The sequence below is a fragment of the Diabrotica virgifera genome, chromosome 7 (assembly GCF_917563875.1).
Source record: "Diabrotica virgifera virgifera chromosome 7, PGI_DIABVI_V3a".
In the NCBI taxonomy this organism is placed as follows: domain Eukaryota; kingdom Metazoa; phylum Arthropoda; class Insecta; order Coleoptera; family Chrysomelidae; genus Diabrotica; species Diabrotica virgifera.
Window position 1 is genome coordinate 44952993 of NC_065449.1, and position 18761 is coordinate 44971753.

Here is an 18761-nt window from a genome sequence, read left to right on the forward strand (position 1 = left end):
CTCAACTGTATAAAGGTTTGTTATGTTATACATGGTATGTACAAAGTTATAACCAATTTTATATGAAAATTGTAACAACTTCAACTCACTGTATAAATAAAAATAAGCGCAAAACCAATGGATTATTCATGCCATATTTTTGTATTTATTGTCAAAATTTTTATAAATGATTGATATTGCTAATTTTCTTTATATTGAATACAGGGTGAGTCAAAATGCAAGTACATTATTTTCTCAGTTATTTTAAATGGAACACCCTGTATTTTATATAACTATCGAAAAGTACCATTTTACCGTACTTTAATTTTTATATAACATTCCCTATGTCTAAATTTATTAGTTATCGAGATATTTTCATTTTTCAGAGCAAATTATTAATTACGGGTCTAAATCTGACAATTTATAGACAAAAAAATAATTTATTAGCAATAAATTTTATTAAAAAAACACAACCACAACATACAACATTTTTGAAACAATTAAAAACTACTTTTGTATGTAAGTGTAACAAATAAACAAAGAAAAATAATTTATTATTTATAAATTTTACAAAAAAAAAGACAAACACAAAATACAACATTTTGTGAAAACAATTAAAAACTACTTTTGTATGTAAATGTAACAAATAAAGAACGAAAAGTAATTTATCACTAAAAAATTTTACAAAAAAAAAACATGAACACAAAATACAATACTTTTGAAAAAATTAAAAGCTACTTTTAATAAAATATTTTGAATATTGAATTACATAAGTTGTTGAAAATGATCTCCTAACACATTTATGCATGCCTAAAAACGGTCATGGAATGAGTTACTTACACTACGAAGCATTTGTAAATTTACACTTCGAAATACACTTTGTATTCTACTTTTCATCTCATCTCTTGTTGTTGGAGGCATTTTATAACCTTCATTCTTAAAGTAACTCCAGAAAATCAGTCCCATTTATTAAATTCTGGTAATCTGAGTAGCCACGCTACTGGTAAATTAAAAAATGAAAATATAACGAAAACTAATAAATTTAGACATAGGGAATGTTGTATACAAATTAAAGTACGGTAATGGTATTTTTCAATAGTGATATAAAATACAGGGTATTCCATTTAAAATTACTGAGAAAATAATGTACTTGCGTTTTAACTCACCACGTATTAGATATAAAGAAAATTAGCGGTATCAATCATTTTTAAAAATTTTGATAATAAATAAAAAATATGGCATCAATAAACCATTGCCGTTGTGCTTATTTTTATTTATACAGGGAGTTGAACTTGTTACGATTTTCATATAAAATTGATTATAACTTTGTAAATACCCTGTAAACCATACCAAACCTTTATATTTTTATAATGGAGAAGTTAAGAAGATTTCGAATATAAAATAAAATACAGCGTGTTCCATTTAAAAAAACATAAGTTTGGTCTGCCACTATGTTATCGAACACCCTGTAACATTCTAACTAATTTTGTAATGTGAAGCTCAAAGTTGGCTACACTTTTTGTTATTAACTTTTATCGCTATCTAACACTAACACTAATCAATCACCCTGTATATATTAAATACAGTCAAACTTGGATATTACGGCCTCGGTAGTTACGTCATCTCAGTTGTAACGCCAATTTTTAATAGGTCCGGCCAAACACTATTCGATAACATTATTAAAAACCCCGTTTTATCGGCTAAAACTGAAGTAACCCTCGTCTATAGCGTCATAAAATTGTACAGTAGGTTGTCCATTTTTTATTTTATGAAGAATAAAGTGCAACGCATTTCCGACTTTGCGGCATTGTTCCTTCTAAGAATGTGAGAAAGGCCAATAAAATTATCCCTTCTGTGTACAGTTACTTGACCTTGACAACTGTGTACAGTTCTTTGATTTCTCATTTTACCAGTGCCATCCTAACAGTCAAATTTTCTGTTTCAGAACAGTCTGTTTAAGAGATTTTTGCTACCGTAATATTGTGTTCGGCTCGTTTTGTTTTTAGATTTTAATTTAGTAATTATCTTTTTACTTTTTAATAAGGCAATTTGTAGTACTAAAAGAAGTACTACATACTTTCATTTTTCTCTACCTCTTTTATAACGTCACTTTGATATAGTGTCATTTTTTTACTGGACCCTTCAATGACGCTATAAGCAAGTTCCACTGTATATAGACGAGCTGAGCACAAATACCCCTACACCAAATAAAAAACTACTGATTCAAACGTGGGACAATCGGGAAGGGCTGAAAGGAAAGATATACGAGAATGTGGTGAGGCCTGCGTTGGTGAACAGCGGAGAAGTGTGGCCTGTAAAGGTGGCATGACAAGAAGATGAAGATAACTGAAATAAAAATGTTAGGGTGGATGTTGGGTAGAAGGGACAAGATCAAAAACGACGTGATAGGGAAAAAGCCTAAAGGGGTAACTACAGTCTCAAAAAAGGTTCAAGAACAAAAACTGCAATGGTATGGTCATGTCAGACGTAGAAATGATAACTATGTAGAACGAAGGAGAGAGCTGTTAGAAGTTAGAACAAGGGAAAGAGAGATAGAGGAAAACCGAGAAGAAGATGGAAGGACTGTCCCTAATAACACAAAACATTCCATGAATGTTCCTAGAATGTACTCACAGGACATTCCAAACATTCCTGGAATGTCCCCAAATGCACACGAATGTCCCTGGAAAGTCCCTGGAATGTGCTGTGTCAGCATTTTAAATATTCTTAGAATGTTCTGTTGGAACATTCCATGAATGTCTACGAATGTTCTTTGGACATTCACAGTATATGTTTTAGACTGAATGTCTTGTTGAAACATTCCATGAATGTTCTTTGGACATTCACAGTATATTTTTTAGACTGAATGTCTTGTTGGGACATTCCATGAATGTTGGAACATTCCATGAATGTTCTTTGGACATTCACAGTATATTTTTTAGACTAAATGTCTTGTTGGAACATTCCATGAATGTCTACGAACGTTCTTTGAACATTCACAGTATATTTTTTAGACATTCTCTGAAATATATCGTCAGTGCTGTGACAATACCTCCTATATCTTTTTTCATGAGGTTTGCAGGAGACGAAAAACATTTTTTAAGGTCACCTCCTGTTTGCATACGTAAGTTCTGGCTTGTTTTGTAGTAAATAGATAGTTAAATTTACTGCAAAACAAGTCAAAAAATATATGAAAACAGGAGGTGGCCCAAACAAGTTTTTAGTCTATCTTACAAATCTCATGAAAAAACAGATAGGAGGTATTGTCACATCACTGACGATATGTGGCCATACCAAATAATGCATCCTTGATAAATATAAACATTTTTATTGCAAAAAATCTTTTCATACATTTTTTTAATGTAATTTACTGATATTCCTATAAAAAAATGTGTCACATTTGCTTTGTAAACCTTTCTTTTGCCTTTCATAGCCACATATTCCATTTCCTTCCTGGTTTTTTGTAGACCACTTCTCTCAGCTGATTCTAAAAGAAAATAAAATAAATGGTAATTTTTCTATCCTTTACAATTAACAATCAGAAGAAATATTTACAGGTAATAATATGCATATAATAATAATAATAAAATAAATAATAAATTAAATAATATTTAAATAAATAATAAATAATATTTAATAAAGAAAATAATAAAACATTTTGTATTTTGACAACGACGTCCGATGTGGAAGTAGAAACCATAATAAAGTTATTTTTTCAAGTAAATTCTGGCTTATTTCCCCATTAAAATAGTTATCATAATTACAAAAATGCCACAAAGAAATAGCTTTTTCACAAACTAATAAGTATTTTGTTTTATTATATTTATTGTTTTTATTATTTACTTTAACTTAAGATTATAACTTAATTCTTGTTTTCTATTTCTGATGTTTTTATTTATTTGCATTCAATATTAATCTGTTTTCTTGTATAATCTACTTCGCAATAATTATGTGATATATTGGACTTAAAATGAATTCAAAAATTTTTTGTAATTGGGCAACAATGTCAACTTAGATCTCTGATGTAGATAATGAAGAACAACGGTATCTACAGTTGGAAAAATGAAAGAATAGGGCTTTTCATCAATTGTCATTTGTTTCGAGCTTCTGTCATGTGTCACATAATATTAATATATCTACGTCATATGTCTTTGGTTTGTATCTATTATTGTATATACCAATAACGTATGTCGTAGATATATTAATATTATGTGACACATGACAAAAGCTCGAAACAAATGACTGTGAATGAAAAGCCCTATACCCATGAACGATCACATCAATCACTTATTTTGTATTTGCTATCTTTTTCTATTTTAGAACAAATAGAAAATGATATAAAAACATTAAAAATAAAAAACTGGAGAAAAAAAGCACGAAACAGATCAGAGTGGAGAAGAATCCTGGAACAGGCCAAGACCCAGAAAGGGCTGTCGAGCCAATGATGATGATGATCTTTTTCTATAGGTAACAAACGTTTGTGATTTATAGAAAAAGACAGCAAATAGGGCTTTTCATCAACTGTCATTTGTTTCGAGCTTCTGTCATGTGTCACATAATATTAATATATCTACGTCATATGTCTTTGGTTTGTATCATTGGTATATGCCAATAACTTATGACGTAGATATAGTAATATTGTGTGACACATGACAGAAGCTCGAAACAAATGACTGTGAATGAAAAGCCCTATACAAAATAAGTGATTGATGTGATCGTTCATGGTTATAGGGTTTTTCATTCAGTCATTTGTTTCGAGCTTCTGTCATGTGTCACATAATATTAATATATCTACGTCATATGTTATTGATATAATCAATGATACAAACCAAAGATGTATGACGTAGATATATTAATATATGTGACACATGACAGAAGCTCGAAACAAATGACAATGAACAAAGCCCTATATTGCTTTTCATCGATTGTCATTTGTTTCGAGCTTCTGTCATATGTTATATAATCTGTGTATAATATTAATATAACACGGATTATACGACATATGACAGTAGCTCGAAACAAATGACTGTAAATGAAAAGCCCTATTCTTTAATTTTTCCAACTGTATATTATTAATTGGGTTAAGCATATTACCTGTGTGATATAAGCTATTGGAACAGCACAGTCTCTCAAACGGTTGAAAGTGAAGTTCTGTCAATATCTTTTTCTAAAAAATGTTTTGAACATACTGCTCTATTAACAAATCTGATCAATACTTCATGCCTTCTTCGCAGGATCTTCTGGAAAGCTAAAAATACAAAATATATGCATTACTGAGCATTATTAACAAATTTTAGTTTTAAATAAAAAATATGATTAATGAACTCACAAAATATTATAAAAAGCAGCTTAGAAATTGTTTATTAGTATAGTCGTTTCCCTAGCCACAACTGGCTAGTGATTTTAGTAGGTAATTTTTTTGTTTTTGGCCATTTTTGCCAAAATTACTAACTATTTAGTTATTTTTTTGCCAATTTTACCAAATTGTCAAAATTATTTACTAAAATCACTAGCCAGTTGTGTCTGAGACTAAGTTTAGCGAACCGACTGTACTATTCATACTGTGTATTCATTAGTTGGTACTATTATAGTGTGTGGTCTACCATCCTGTTTATAAACGCATACATTAGCAAAAACGCAAAAAAAATTTTAATTTTACAAATAATCCGTTTGTTATTATCTCTATTTATTTACTATTTTAGTTAGGAATAAGCAAGTTTGTGGCTTATTCGCAATTATTAAAATAATAAATGGATATTTTCTGAAATAGGGGCATGCCTTTGTTTACATATTTGCATATACTAACCTTTGAAACATTATTCCTGCAGATTTTTTATCTACATTGCTTCTGCTACTCCAACTGATTTTATGCACTATATTAATAATACTATTAAAGTTATTATAAAAGTATCCGAATTAAAAAATATTCTTAAAAAGCACAAATAAAAACAAACAACGATCACGCACGGCAAGGTGGCCATGTGGCCAAGGCCAAGATGCATGTCAAGATGGCCGAAGCACCGAAGTCTGAAGTGAGGTCATTGGTCGTTTTTAGTCACGTGATGCCCTCTCTAAGCACCATGCACAAATACATGCGCCGTGAATTTGAAAATGAACATATAGGAACATTGGTAGTATGTTCACAGAATGTCTTATGGTAACATTCCACGAATAATTTAATCAGATGTTCACCGAATGTTCCCTAAATGTCCAGGACATTCAAATATTGATAGAACTTTGGTAGTACATTCCTGGAATGTTGTGTGTTGTTAGGGGTGTGGCGTAGAACTTGAGAGAGAAAGCTTTAACTGAAGAAGACATGATGAACAGAAATGAGTATCGAAGAAGAGTAAAGAACAGAGCCTCCTGAAAAGCTAAAAGCTGAGGAAGATGAGCATGAAGGGAAGAATAAAAATTACATTTTACATTTGTATTTGACGTTTCGATTTAATAGAAACGTCAAATGCAAGTTTTATTACAACCATTTGTGACTTAATCCCATATAAATACAATATTTAGCGTAAATATGTCCCAAGAAAACAGTTTCAGAACCTGTTTAATGCATTGGATGAAGAAGTGTTATTAAATGGCCAGCAAGATCCCCCGATTTAACTCCTTCATGTGGGGTTATTTAAAAAGCAAAATTTATATTATCATTGGAAAAACTGAGATGACGAATAATAGCGTGTAGTTTATCTTGGTCCATTTAGTAGCAATATGTTTGGTAAATTTAAAGCGGCTTACCTCTACAGCAGAAATATTTAAAGCCTTTTTCGCTGGTTTTCTGGTATCCAAGCTCTTGCCAGCATTAGTTAACCATAGAGCTGCATCATCTAACCTATTATCACACTTTTCTAATGCAGCGGCACAATCTTCGGGTTTAAAACCAAGTCCACTTAATAAAGCTACTTGACCTTAAAATCAAACATTAGTAAAACATTTCAATTATCTATTGATCGAATCAACATACTTGCTAAGGATCCTATTTTTTCTTCTTTGTCGTCTTTACTGAAAAGAATTTGTTGGGGCAAGGAATTTAGAATCCTTATAAACATGCACATATCGTTATACGAAAGCCTCACAATAAAAAATTGTAACTGAACCTAAAAATTATAGTTAAAGAGTTAGAAAGTAATTATGAATATATAAATGTATATTTTTCCGTTGTTGTTTATTATTTATTAGTTTTTGGACCCCCCTTGTGCAGTTTCCCCCTTTTATATTTGTATAGCTGCTCCTTCTCTTCATCCCATCTCCATTCTCTACCGTCTGCTGTTAACTTTTTGTAACCTATTCTTGCCATTTTTCCTTTTCCTCTATCTTCTTTCGCCATTTTGCTTCTGTGTCTCTGTATTTCTTCTTCTTTCATTGCTAGGTCATCGTTTATGTAAATACAGTCGTTGTCGTTTTTTTTTACTTGTTCTTGTTTTTCAATATCGCCGTTTTTTCTATCATTCTTTCCGATTCTATATCGCAGAGATTCTTCTCAATATTGGTGGCATTCCTTAATTTCACTTTTACTTGTACTTTTTAAGGCTATGACATTTTCCATTCCTTTTCTTATGATTCTATCGTCATTTGTATCCATTTTAATCCTGAATCAGGTTTTTCTTCTTACTGTATTTCTCTATCTGTTCGATTCTTCCCTGTAGTTGCTTTACTTATATTTTCAAGTTTTGATTCTCTTTTCTCATTTCCATTGAACTGTTTAAAACAGCTGTAAATAAAGTTAAAATCGACATATTGATTTACAACCTCCGAGGATAAGATCAAACCTAAAGAAGACAAAAAAAACCTTGAATCGTGAAGACAGAGTCATGTAGTTTACTCAGAAGGTCATCAGCGGCTAAATATCACTACAGGAACCATAGCGCTCGTCTTAGGGCGAATCATACGATAATACAATGTAAAACTGAGTTTAAAAATATTAAAATTAAACTTACTTCTAGAATACCATTTTGATTAACTTCAATATTAAGTATCACTGGGTCTATAATTGACAGAGCAGTCTCATCTTCCAGTCCTAATATACAAGAAAACATTTCACAGTTGTTCAAATTGCAGGTAAGAGGTTTAAACATATCAAAAGGGCGATAGTTTAAAACTGTTGTACTCTAAAATAAATACAAATCACACAAAAATATTCTCACTGTAAACTAAACTTGCGTGCATAGAAACCGGCCGCTTTAAACTTTTGGCTTTAACTATATTTATTAGAATAGAATAGAAATATGCTTTATCATCACTGAAAATTTTACAATTTATGGACAAAGCTTACATACAGTCAAAAGAAATATAATAGAAAAATAATATCAATAACAAATAACAACTACATTTTACTAAAATTAGATAAATCGTCAAAATACAGTATAATATAAGATATAAAAGCAAAGACAAAAACAATTGATTGCAAAATTTATATAAATTGCAAAATGAACATACTTCCAACAAATACATATAATACAACATTAGGAACTGACAAGTTTAAGCTATTGCGTATGAAACCCAATTTTCTTAGTTATTCATTAAGAAATTCTTCTATTGAATAATATGGTCTTTTAGATAGATAGGCTTTTGTCATTTTATGGAACTTTGGGAAAGATGTTGCAGATTTAAGTTGTAAAGTGATATGGTTGTAAAGTTATTTTGCGGAATATAATATAGATTTCTTCACTAACTCATTGGATGGGATCGGTAAATAAATATCAAAGATTGAATTTCTGGTGAAGTAAAGATGATCGGGCCTTGCTGGAAAGACATGAAGGTTCCGTGTGTTAAAATTCCGTGATCTCTGAAGTAACTTCTGCAATGTGTAGATCTTCTGAGGCCAAACAGATATCTTATTGCTCTTTTTTGCAATTTAAAAATAACATCAAATTGAGCAGCTGTACTAGAACCCCAAAAAGGAAGACCATATCGAAGATGAGACTCAAACAACGAAAAATATGTTATTTTAAAAGATGCTAAATTGAGTTCCCTTGAGACAGACCTTATTGCGTAGCAAGCTGAGGCGAGTTTCTTACTTAACGAATCGATATGAAGGGACCATTTGAGGTTGCTGTCTAAAAAATACCAAGAAATTTTACAGAATCTACAGTACTGGTCTGGTAGGGCTTACAATACCGGGATTCCGGGATCCCGAATACCGGGATCCCGGACGATATGTTCCGGTATTCGATACCGGTATTTATAATAAAAATACCGGTATTTCGGTATTAGCTTAATTTATAAAAATGGAATTGATGCACAATAAACTTTCTTCTAAGATATTTTTGCTATTACATGAAATTATCTTTAAACTACCAATATCAAATATCAGTGTAAAAAATATTTATTAAACACATTCATTACACATACAAGTCAAGTATATCGCTGTCTAAAAGCGTGAATGTCGTTAATTTAAGGCGAACGGTGATACATATCAGCTTCTACAAGCAAATTATTAAATCTCGTGTATACAAATATATAAAATGAGTTCTTAAAATTGAGTTAAAAAATTCTTAAATATTTAAAATTAGACTACTTTATTTTATAAATAAGCCGAAAGATTTATTAATCAGAATTGTTTTTACATTTTCAGATCTATTTTTCATTTTTTTGTGTATTGTGGTGTATAAATTAGGCTCACTTATTTTCTGAATTATTAATAATAATTGAAAATATATAGCGGTCTAAATACAGAGTAATCCATATAAAATATTTGTCACAGTAAGTTAATTTTTGTATTAATATATTTTAAAGATAAATTAATTTACAAATAGCAAATTTCATGAGTAAAAGTACTATCCTATTATATGCAAAATTTATCCTAGAACCAAATATATAGTTTTTCTATTTGCACATTTTTTGTATCTATCTATTTCTACTCTCTAGGAATGTTATAAACAACATCTACTCATTTCAAAACAAAATTTAATAGGTTTCATATATTATTTAATAACAAGTCGATATAACAACTGAGGATAGTATAAATATAACGCGTATATTTTTTATTCATAATACCGGTTTTAATACCGGGATCCCGGTATTTGAAATTTTAAATACCAAATACCGGTATTGAGATTTTGGCTCGGTATTGTAAGCCCTAAGTCTGGCTGTTATTAAGAGGCAAAGGTTGAAGAGCTCCTTTATAGGATAATGCTACTGTTTTATCTACGTTAAAAGAGAGTAAATTAGAGCCAGACCAGGTCTTTATCGTCAGTAGATCCGAAGTTATAGTTTCATGAAGAGATGCAATAGTTGAGTTGCTCCAAGTGATACTGGTATCATCAGCAAAAAGAAAAATTGTCCCATCGATTTTTAAATTAGTGATGTCATTTATAAAGATAAGGAACCGAAGAGGACCCAATGCTGAACCTTATGGTACTCCACATACAATGTTTTTGAGATTAGAGTCAGTATCATTTGAAGAGTACAGGGGAAAAACAAGGAATGTCACATTTTATACAGATTGAAATAAACACCAATAAAGGTTTAATTCTTATGATATCTAAAAACTACTTAGAAGATTCTTAGCAGAATTCTAGCAATTCTTATTCTATAAACGTAATATAATATCATTCTATATTTTCTTATTAATTTAATAATGCACCAAAAAACTGCTAACATTCCATATTTTTGTACAGTGGCGTGCAGACAATCCTGGTCCTTCGCCTGGATACAAATTCTTAGAAAATTTATATAGACTGATCTTTCTGTTTATTGTTCTAAATCGATAATCTAGTCGATAGTACTCAGTTTTTGCTACCACATGGAGAGAAAAGCCAAAATTCATGAAAAAGTGACATTCTTGTTTTTCCCCTGTACTCTACATTTGCTCTAACTAGTTGTTTCCTATTATTCAAGTAGGATTGGAACCAATTCAAAGAAATACCTCAAATTCCATAGAAATTTAGTTTTTTAATCAAGATGTCGTGATTTACACAATCAAAAGCTTTTGGCATAGTCACAGAAAACAGTGGCAGTATAAAGATTATTGTTTAGTGCTTGGTACTATATGAACTATATTTATTTCTGAAACTAATTACTTGCATCAAAAAATGGATATACTGTTTGTAAGAAAATTTTTTGCTCAATTAGAAATCCAATGAAATCAATTAATTTGTGGTCATCTGATTGAATACAACCAATAAAACCAACATTATACTGAAAACAGATCCCATGGGCTGTTTTCACTCAATCATGTAGCTATGGATACCTACATTTCGTTTCATTTCGATTTTGACATTTCAAATATTCAATATTTTCAAAATGTCACGATTTGGTTGTAATACTGATGAGATTATTAATGAAATTATCGAATCAAATATACCTAAGAATACTGTTTACAGTAAAAAAATTTCTATCCGAATAACCCTCGAACATTGATAAATGCTCAAAAATTTTTTAACAACTTTCTCAAGCTTGTTGCTTACAGGCAACAGACCTCCGCCTACGGCGTCGGTCTGTTTCCAAGCAACAAGCTTTCGAAATCTGTTATAAAAATTTTTCGAACAATTATCAATGTCCTTGGGTTATTACTACTGATAATTTAATACGCTTTAATATCAGTATTTTATCATGGATTGATTATCATTTATATGCGTAGCAACCAATAAACGTAGAAAAGTGTTTATTTTATGTTTATAACGATAATAAGAAATTTGTCAAGATTTTTTATTATTGCCTTTGCAAGAATCGTGCAAGATTACATTACCCAAGTCGATTTTCGGGTAATAGAATGGTCAGCGTGCAGTCCAGACCTCAATCTCATGGAACATTTATCGGATGAGCTAAAACAAAGAATCGAGCCAAACTTCATACCAAACTCGATCTCCGACCTTATTGTCCCATAGGGAAATTTATTAGATCTATGTCTAATCGTATGAGAGAAGTTATTAATGCAAGACGAGGGTATTAATACTCATTACTAACACAATAATTATTAAATGTTTATTCTGAAGCTAAAATTGTGGCTTATTTCCCATAGAAAATACTTAATTAAATGTTTAATTGCCAAATACTCTTTTTGTGCTAGCAATAAACAAAGTTAATTTTACAATGTTAATCATAAGAAGTAGAAATAAATTCTCATAAATGTATACTCATATTAAAGCATATTAAATTATCTTTTAAACAATATATCCCTTTTTTTGATCCAAGTAAAAGTTTCTCCAAAAATATAGTTCAAGTTAAAAGTTTAATGTGGGCCGATTTCTATGCACTTTAGTTAAGTAATCTACATACCTTTAAAATGACTGCATTTGTATCCCATTGTGAAGAATCTTCGACAATAACAATTTCAGAATCGGTGATGTTGAGTTTTAATTCAAACTCTAACTGTGAAGATTCCATTTTTGCATGTTTTTGGATTTCGTGTTCCTCACTAGGCCCATGATCAAAATCTTGTCCTATATATTTTAAAAATCGCTCCCACCAATCAAATATACCCATCAAACGAAGATTATTGAAAAGAATCGTAACTTTCATAAAATCTAATTTCTTCCTGCTATGAATTTCGGCTTGAACTTGCTCGTTATTGGTGGGATTACTTACTGGTTGTAAAATACTGCTAAAAACATTTTGCTTCTCGTCGGATTTACTTTGTCGAGTATCTTTAATGAGTATTTCTTTAGATACTAAATCGATGTCTTGGCAAAAATTGCTGAAGGTTTCGATGGTGAGGTGAGATTTAATGAAGTTGATGCAAGTTAAATGGGAGTCTTGCAAGTAGTGTGATTCTGAGAGAGATAAGGTTACGTTTTGGAGATCAAGCTTAATAAACGACAGTGTCCAGTATCTGCCGCTGTCGCTCTGTAACAAATAATAATATAAGAGAGAGAAATCATGTTTTTAATTATTAGTTAAAAAATATGCTTTTCAAATTAAATACACTACGCGCCAAAATTAACGCATAATTTTAAAAATCCTGATAAGTCAAATAATTTTAATGTTTCGATTTCTGTGACAATATATTATTGTTAACTCCGGTATATTTACTCCGTTAACTCCGTTCAAAAGAACGGTAAAAACGCTGATGCTTTTATCATTTTTTGCAAACAAATTAAAAATATACTAGTTTACGCCAGTCAATGGGAGCAAGAATAGGATACTACCTACGAATTCTATCCTACTGCATGGATTTTAATGATATTTTGGGCCTAGCCTCTACTTGTCTCCTAATTCAAAGTCTACCCTATGCCGATGTGTGCTTTTATCTTGGGGGTGGTTCCCACCCCTTCTTAGGGGTGGAAAAATTTTTTGTTAAAATTACAACGGAATTCGCTAGAGAATCTAATTCTAAGCAAAAACTGTTCTATAAGTTTTTTTTGAAAACTCAATACTTTTTGAGATATTCGTGGTTCAAAATTGGCCATTTTCATTGAAACATACCTTTTCGAACGGTTTTTTGCGAATACCTTAAAAACTATGCATCTAACTAAAAAACTATATTAAACATTTTTGTAGGTTATAAAAAACAAAGAGACACTTGCCTTCATAAATCTTCTAGTTATAATACAAAAAGAGATATGGTAGCTGAAATTTTTTTTTTTTTTTGGTACATTCTCAAATTGGTGTATTCAATTTGAAATAACAGAGAAACGATCAACTTTAGGTGTATAATGCTACTAATGTCTTTTGTAGTGCTTGAAAAGACCTTCAAAATGAGCTATAATAGAGGCCCCTTACATTAAAACTAAGCGAGATATGCTGCAAACAAAATTGATAACTAATGTATTTTAAGAAAAAATGAGAAGTGATTTTAACCCTTATCCACCAAAATGTAAATGCATCGTTTTCCTTCTACAACACCTTTTATTATATTGTTATTTCTATGTTCAAAAAGTTGGACGGGTTTAAAATGAATTATTTTTGAAAAAAAAATCAAATTATAGAGCGCATTTTTAAATTTTCTTAAAAATCTTCTTTTTTCTCTATCTAACTTAAAAATGATAAGAGATACAGTAATGAAAAAAAAGGAAATTTATATCTCAAAAAGCCCTACATGTTTGTGTGGTATCTTTTTTCGCATCTCTTATCTTTTTCGAGTTACATGGAGGAAAAGAAAGATTTTTAAGAAAATTTAAAAATGCGCTCTATAATTTAATCTTATTTTTTTCAAAAACCATTCATTTTAATCCAGTCCAACTTTTTGAACATAGAAATAACACTATAATAAAAAGTATTGTAGAAGGAAAACGATGTGTTTAAGTTCTGATGTATACATTTATTAGTCGTCAACTTTTTTGCAGAATATCTCGCTGAGTTTGAATGTGATCGACATTTAGTATTGCTCATTTTAAAGGTCTTTTCAAGCCCTACAAAAGTTATTAGTATCATTATACACCTAAAATCGACAGTTTCTCTGTTATTTCAAGTTGAATAAACCGATTTGAGCATGCAGCAAAAAACAAACTCTTCTTACCTACCATACCCCTCTTTGTATTTTAACTAGAAGATTTATGACGGAACAAATCACTTTGTTTTTTTATAACCTATAGAAATATTTTATATAGTTTTTTTGTTAGATGCATAGTTTTTAAGGTATTCGCAAAAATCCGTCCGAAAAGGTGTAATTTTTCAATGAAAATAACCAATTTTCAACCACGAATAACTCAAAAAGTATTGAGTTTTCAAAAAATAATTGTAGAACAGTTTTTGCTTAAAATTAGGTTCTCTAGCCTCTTCCGTGGCTATTTTAACCAAAACATTTTTCACCCCCGAGAAGGGGTGGGAACCACCCCCAAGATAAAAGCGCACATCGGCATAGGGTAAACTTTGTTTCTTGAGCTATTCCCTACTTACTGTGAAAATATCAAGTAAATCGATGTAGTAGGATGGAATTCGGAGCCAAATACCCTCATTGACTGCCCTAGTTGTGCTTCATTGTGCTTTTAATTCGAATTTAGTTGGGTTGGAATACGTTGTGCTGAATGTTCACAGGCGTTTTCAGGTTTATAAAGTGTTTTTTCCTTTGAAATTAATCATCAGCAGCAAGAAAATCGAAATTTGTCAGAAAGTGACTGTATTAGAATCGTTACTCTTCGCGCAGAAGGATACAGTCAAGTTAAACTCGCTGAACGGTTTAATGTCACTCAGTCAACCATTTCAAAAGTGTTAAGACGTTTTACTGTTGCTGGAAGTAACTCGAGAAGACCCAGTCAAGCTGTAAAAGTGTTACAACTCATAATCAAGACCGGTTTTTGACACTTCGTACATTGAGACAATGGTTTGTTACCAATACTTCTCTACAAAATGAATTTTTGGATCGTTATAACTTTAGATTCAATCAAAATACGATAAGGATAAGACTTACCGCAAACGACCTGCGTCCTGGAGTGGCCATTATTGACCAGAGTTGCCTTAAATTTTTGTATTGGCAGGTCTCATTTGCTCCCTTGTTTCTATCATTTCAGTATCCCATATATCTGTTTTATATCTCAAAGCCCATATTCAGTGTATTGAAAGCTAGCCCGAATACTTACTTGAGATTTAGTGTCTCTCTGCCCATTTGGTTTGTTCTTCTGAGCTAAGCCACTCTTCTTAGTATCTTATATCACTTCTCTTCCGGGTTTTCCCCTATTTCGTCTGTTCTTCCTCTTTAAAATCTCAATACCCAGAGTATAGAGGTTTCAATTGGCGCCCAACGTGGGGCCCGAGGAACTTGCATTTTGCTTGTGAACATGTTGTTTGGAATAATGACGATTGGGGAAGAATATTGACCACCGATGAATCCAGGTACTGTCTTTTTCTGATGATAGGCGGAACAGTCTACAGAAGGCCTGGGGAACGCTACGCAGAGTATAACACTGTAGGGACTGTACAGTATGGCGGTTCGGTAATGGTGTGGGATGGGATTAATTTGGAAGCTCACATCACACAGGTATATAACAGACATTTTAGAAGAGCATGTCGTGCCATTTGCACCATTTATTGGGGATAATTAATTTCATGCTTTTACAAGATAATGCAGGCCACACATTGCAAGAATTGTGCAGCAATATCGTCAGGAGGTTGGGATTCCTGCCATGGTTTGGCCTGTGAGAAGTCCCGACCTCAATTCAATAGAACATATGTTCAGTAGAACATCGTAGGGAGACGACAACGGCAACTACCTAATGCACCAAACACATTACATCAACTGTTTTTACGATTAGTTGAAATTTGGGACCAAATTGATCAAGATGAAATAAAAACGGTAATTCTCAGTAAGGGAGATCGCTGTTAAGCAGTAATAAATGCCAGAGGAGGCAGTAGTCGCTACTAGTTTAATTTTCTTGAACTGAAAAAATTTTTAATTCCGTTATTTATTTATGATGTTAAGTAGTTTCCTTGCAATACATTTTTCGTAAAAAAAGAAAAGTTTTTTATTTTAGATGTTCTAAAAACAACCCTAAGAAACAAAAGACAAAACAATTTTTTTAATATGATTAAAATTACAATTTTAAAATTATGCGTTACATTTGGCGCGCAGTGAATGAACTTAACAAGAATTTGAAAATTGAAGATTTTGTAAAGAAACAAGATCATTAAAGTTAAGGCTTTGTATTTGCAATTATTGGGTAGATACTCCTTTGCAATCCCGGTGTATTAGTTATTGTATATTAGTTTTTCCATAGGGAATTCAATATTATAATCAATGTTTCGTATATTTAACGAAATAAGGAAGATCTGACAACAACGCAAATACCATTTTAAGATATTATATTACACAGTTCTTATAAAACAAAATTCTTAATTTTTTATATACCCGTTTTCGAAGTAATTCAATCGTTTCTTCAGATTGTTTAATATTGTTTATTTAAATTTCTCCAGAACTTAACAGACCAATCTAGTATATCCTAAACATACTTATGTTAGATGCTATTTCCCATTCTACATTATTTATATTATACATACTTAAGAAAAATGCTTACCTCATTTCTTAAATTGGGCGGCACTGAAGGATTAATATGTTCTGTATCTTCTCCCAAATTATGCGCCAAAAGCCCTCTAATCTGTTTATATTGGTCTAAATCTATGGCAGCGTCGAGAGTAGACAGTTGTCCGTATATACTCATGTCAGGTACTACTTGTTTTTCTTTTTTGTCGAGGTTTTGTTCGATTTGTAACTTTAACTGGAACTTCTTCGTAAGAAGTGAGGGGCCTGCAAAATAATTATATAAAGAACAAATAAAACTGGATGAAATATATTGTATAGAGCGCTTCACGTTAAGAATACAACATTGGGGGATAGCCCCATGTATTTCTTATGAACGATAGAAGCACGCCGATGCCACGCCGTACTGACTAGAATGAATCGTATATCGGCAGTCGAGTATCCACCCGTGCGCAAGAGGTTTGGCAACACTGATCACCGTATGCGTTACGTAATATTCTTAACGTGAAACAAATCATAGTAACCTTTTAGTTACATTATAACCAAAAAACAATTAAAAAACTGTTAGAGAAATAGGCGAATATTTATATAAATGCTCATATACAAAGTATGTATATCAAAAACATCTTCCTACTGATTACATAATCATTTCATTTTTTAGTCATTTATACATACCCACTTTCATGATGCAGCTATTTCCAAAGTTAAAATATGTTGATTTAGACTTCCTCTCTGGACCAACATGATTAGTTTTCACGCCCATATATAAATCTGTGTTTTCTAAACTGACTGCCATAACATCCAACAAACATTTCTTCCTAGTGCTGTCAGAAACGACGCTCACGGTGCCTTCATCCCCCGAAAACTTGAAAGAATTTGTTACGACCAATTGCCCAAGGTCGACTACGATTAAATTAGGAGATTTTAGACTAACGGGAAGTAGAATAATTGGAGATTTGGCCTCTATTATAAGAGATAATCGTAATGGTTCATCTCTACTCTAAAAAAATCAATATATTTAAAATAGAAAAGGTTAATTTATGTTATACATCTTTTAAAAAAACATAATGGCAGCAGCGAAAAAGGTATTATTAGTAGTACATCCGGTATATATTCAGCTAGGCGCTTTCAGCTTTATACTTTCTGCTATGATATCCTAGCAGGATCGCCATGTGTTACAATATGTTGGTTAATACGATCGGGTGCCTTTTGGTTCTTAGTTAAATGAATTCATATTAAAACGTATTTAATTCACTACATTATTATATTTAATTTTGTTTATACTTTCGAATATCAACCGGACACAAATGAAAACAATAACAAGCGACTGACTCGAGTGAATCACAACGAAGTCAAATATGCAATAATACTACAATGGTCATCATATCTAGGTGTATTGTTATTTATAGATAGATAATAATATACAAAACACTACATAGATACGTTAAAACAATGTAAATAGTTAAAATTTAAGTTTGCGAGGTACTTCAAGTAAGGTTATATTTAATAAGTATATATAAGTAATAAATATATTTATAAATTACGCAGCAGAAACAATGACGATGACTAAAAAAGATGAAGAAAACTTAAGAATAGTGGAGAGAAAGATCATGAGAACCATACTGGGACCAATCAGAACAGAGCAAAATGAATATCGAAGCCGAACAAATGCAGAGATTAAGAAAGTACTAAAAGAAGATATCGTGACCAAAATAAAGCAATGCAGAGTTAGATGGTTAGGTCACATCTGGCGGGCAGGAGATGAAGCAGTGACATATGCTATGATAGAATGGAATCCAGGAGGAAGAAAGAAAAGAGGAAGACCAAGATCAAAGTGGTTGCAAGAAGTTGAAGAAGACTTAAAAAACGCAGGAGTCAGAGAATGGCGGGGAAAAACTAGAGATAGGAAAAAATGGAGAGAAAT

General features: G+C 31.5%; 1 protein-coding gene and 1 long non-coding RNA gene across 2 annotated transcripts in view; both read right to left on the reverse strand.

The window, feature by feature from the left end:
* LOC114329221 (intermembrane lipid transfer protein Vps13D) overlaps nucleotides 1-18761 on the reverse strand; it is a 184098-nt gene that overhangs the window by 71164 nt on the left and 94173 nt on the right. The window contains exons 18-23 of the mRNA XM_028278261.2: nucleotides 17513-17837; nucleotides 16875-17104; nucleotides 12205-12771; nucleotides 7923-8093; nucleotides 6950-7082; nucleotides 6724-6893 (exon numbers count right to left, since the gene is read on the reverse strand). Of these exons, the coding sequence (XP_028134062.1) occupies nucleotides 6724-6893; nucleotides 6950-7082; nucleotides 7923-8093; nucleotides 12205-12771; nucleotides 16875-17104; nucleotides 17513-17837 (1596 nt within the window). The remainder of the gene's footprint in view (nucleotides 1-6723; nucleotides 6894-6949; nucleotides 7083-7922; nucleotides 8094-12204; nucleotides 12772-16874; nucleotides 17105-17512; nucleotides 17838-18761) is intronic.
* On the reverse strand, nucleotides 2787-6426 carry LOC126887920 (uncharacterized). Its single transcript, XR_007699287.1, has 3 exons — nucleotides 5786-6426; nucleotides 5074-5227; nucleotides 2787-3466 (listed from the first exon to the last, which is right to left on the reverse strand). It is a non-coding gene; the product is annotated as an uncharacterized LOC126887920 (long non-coding RNA).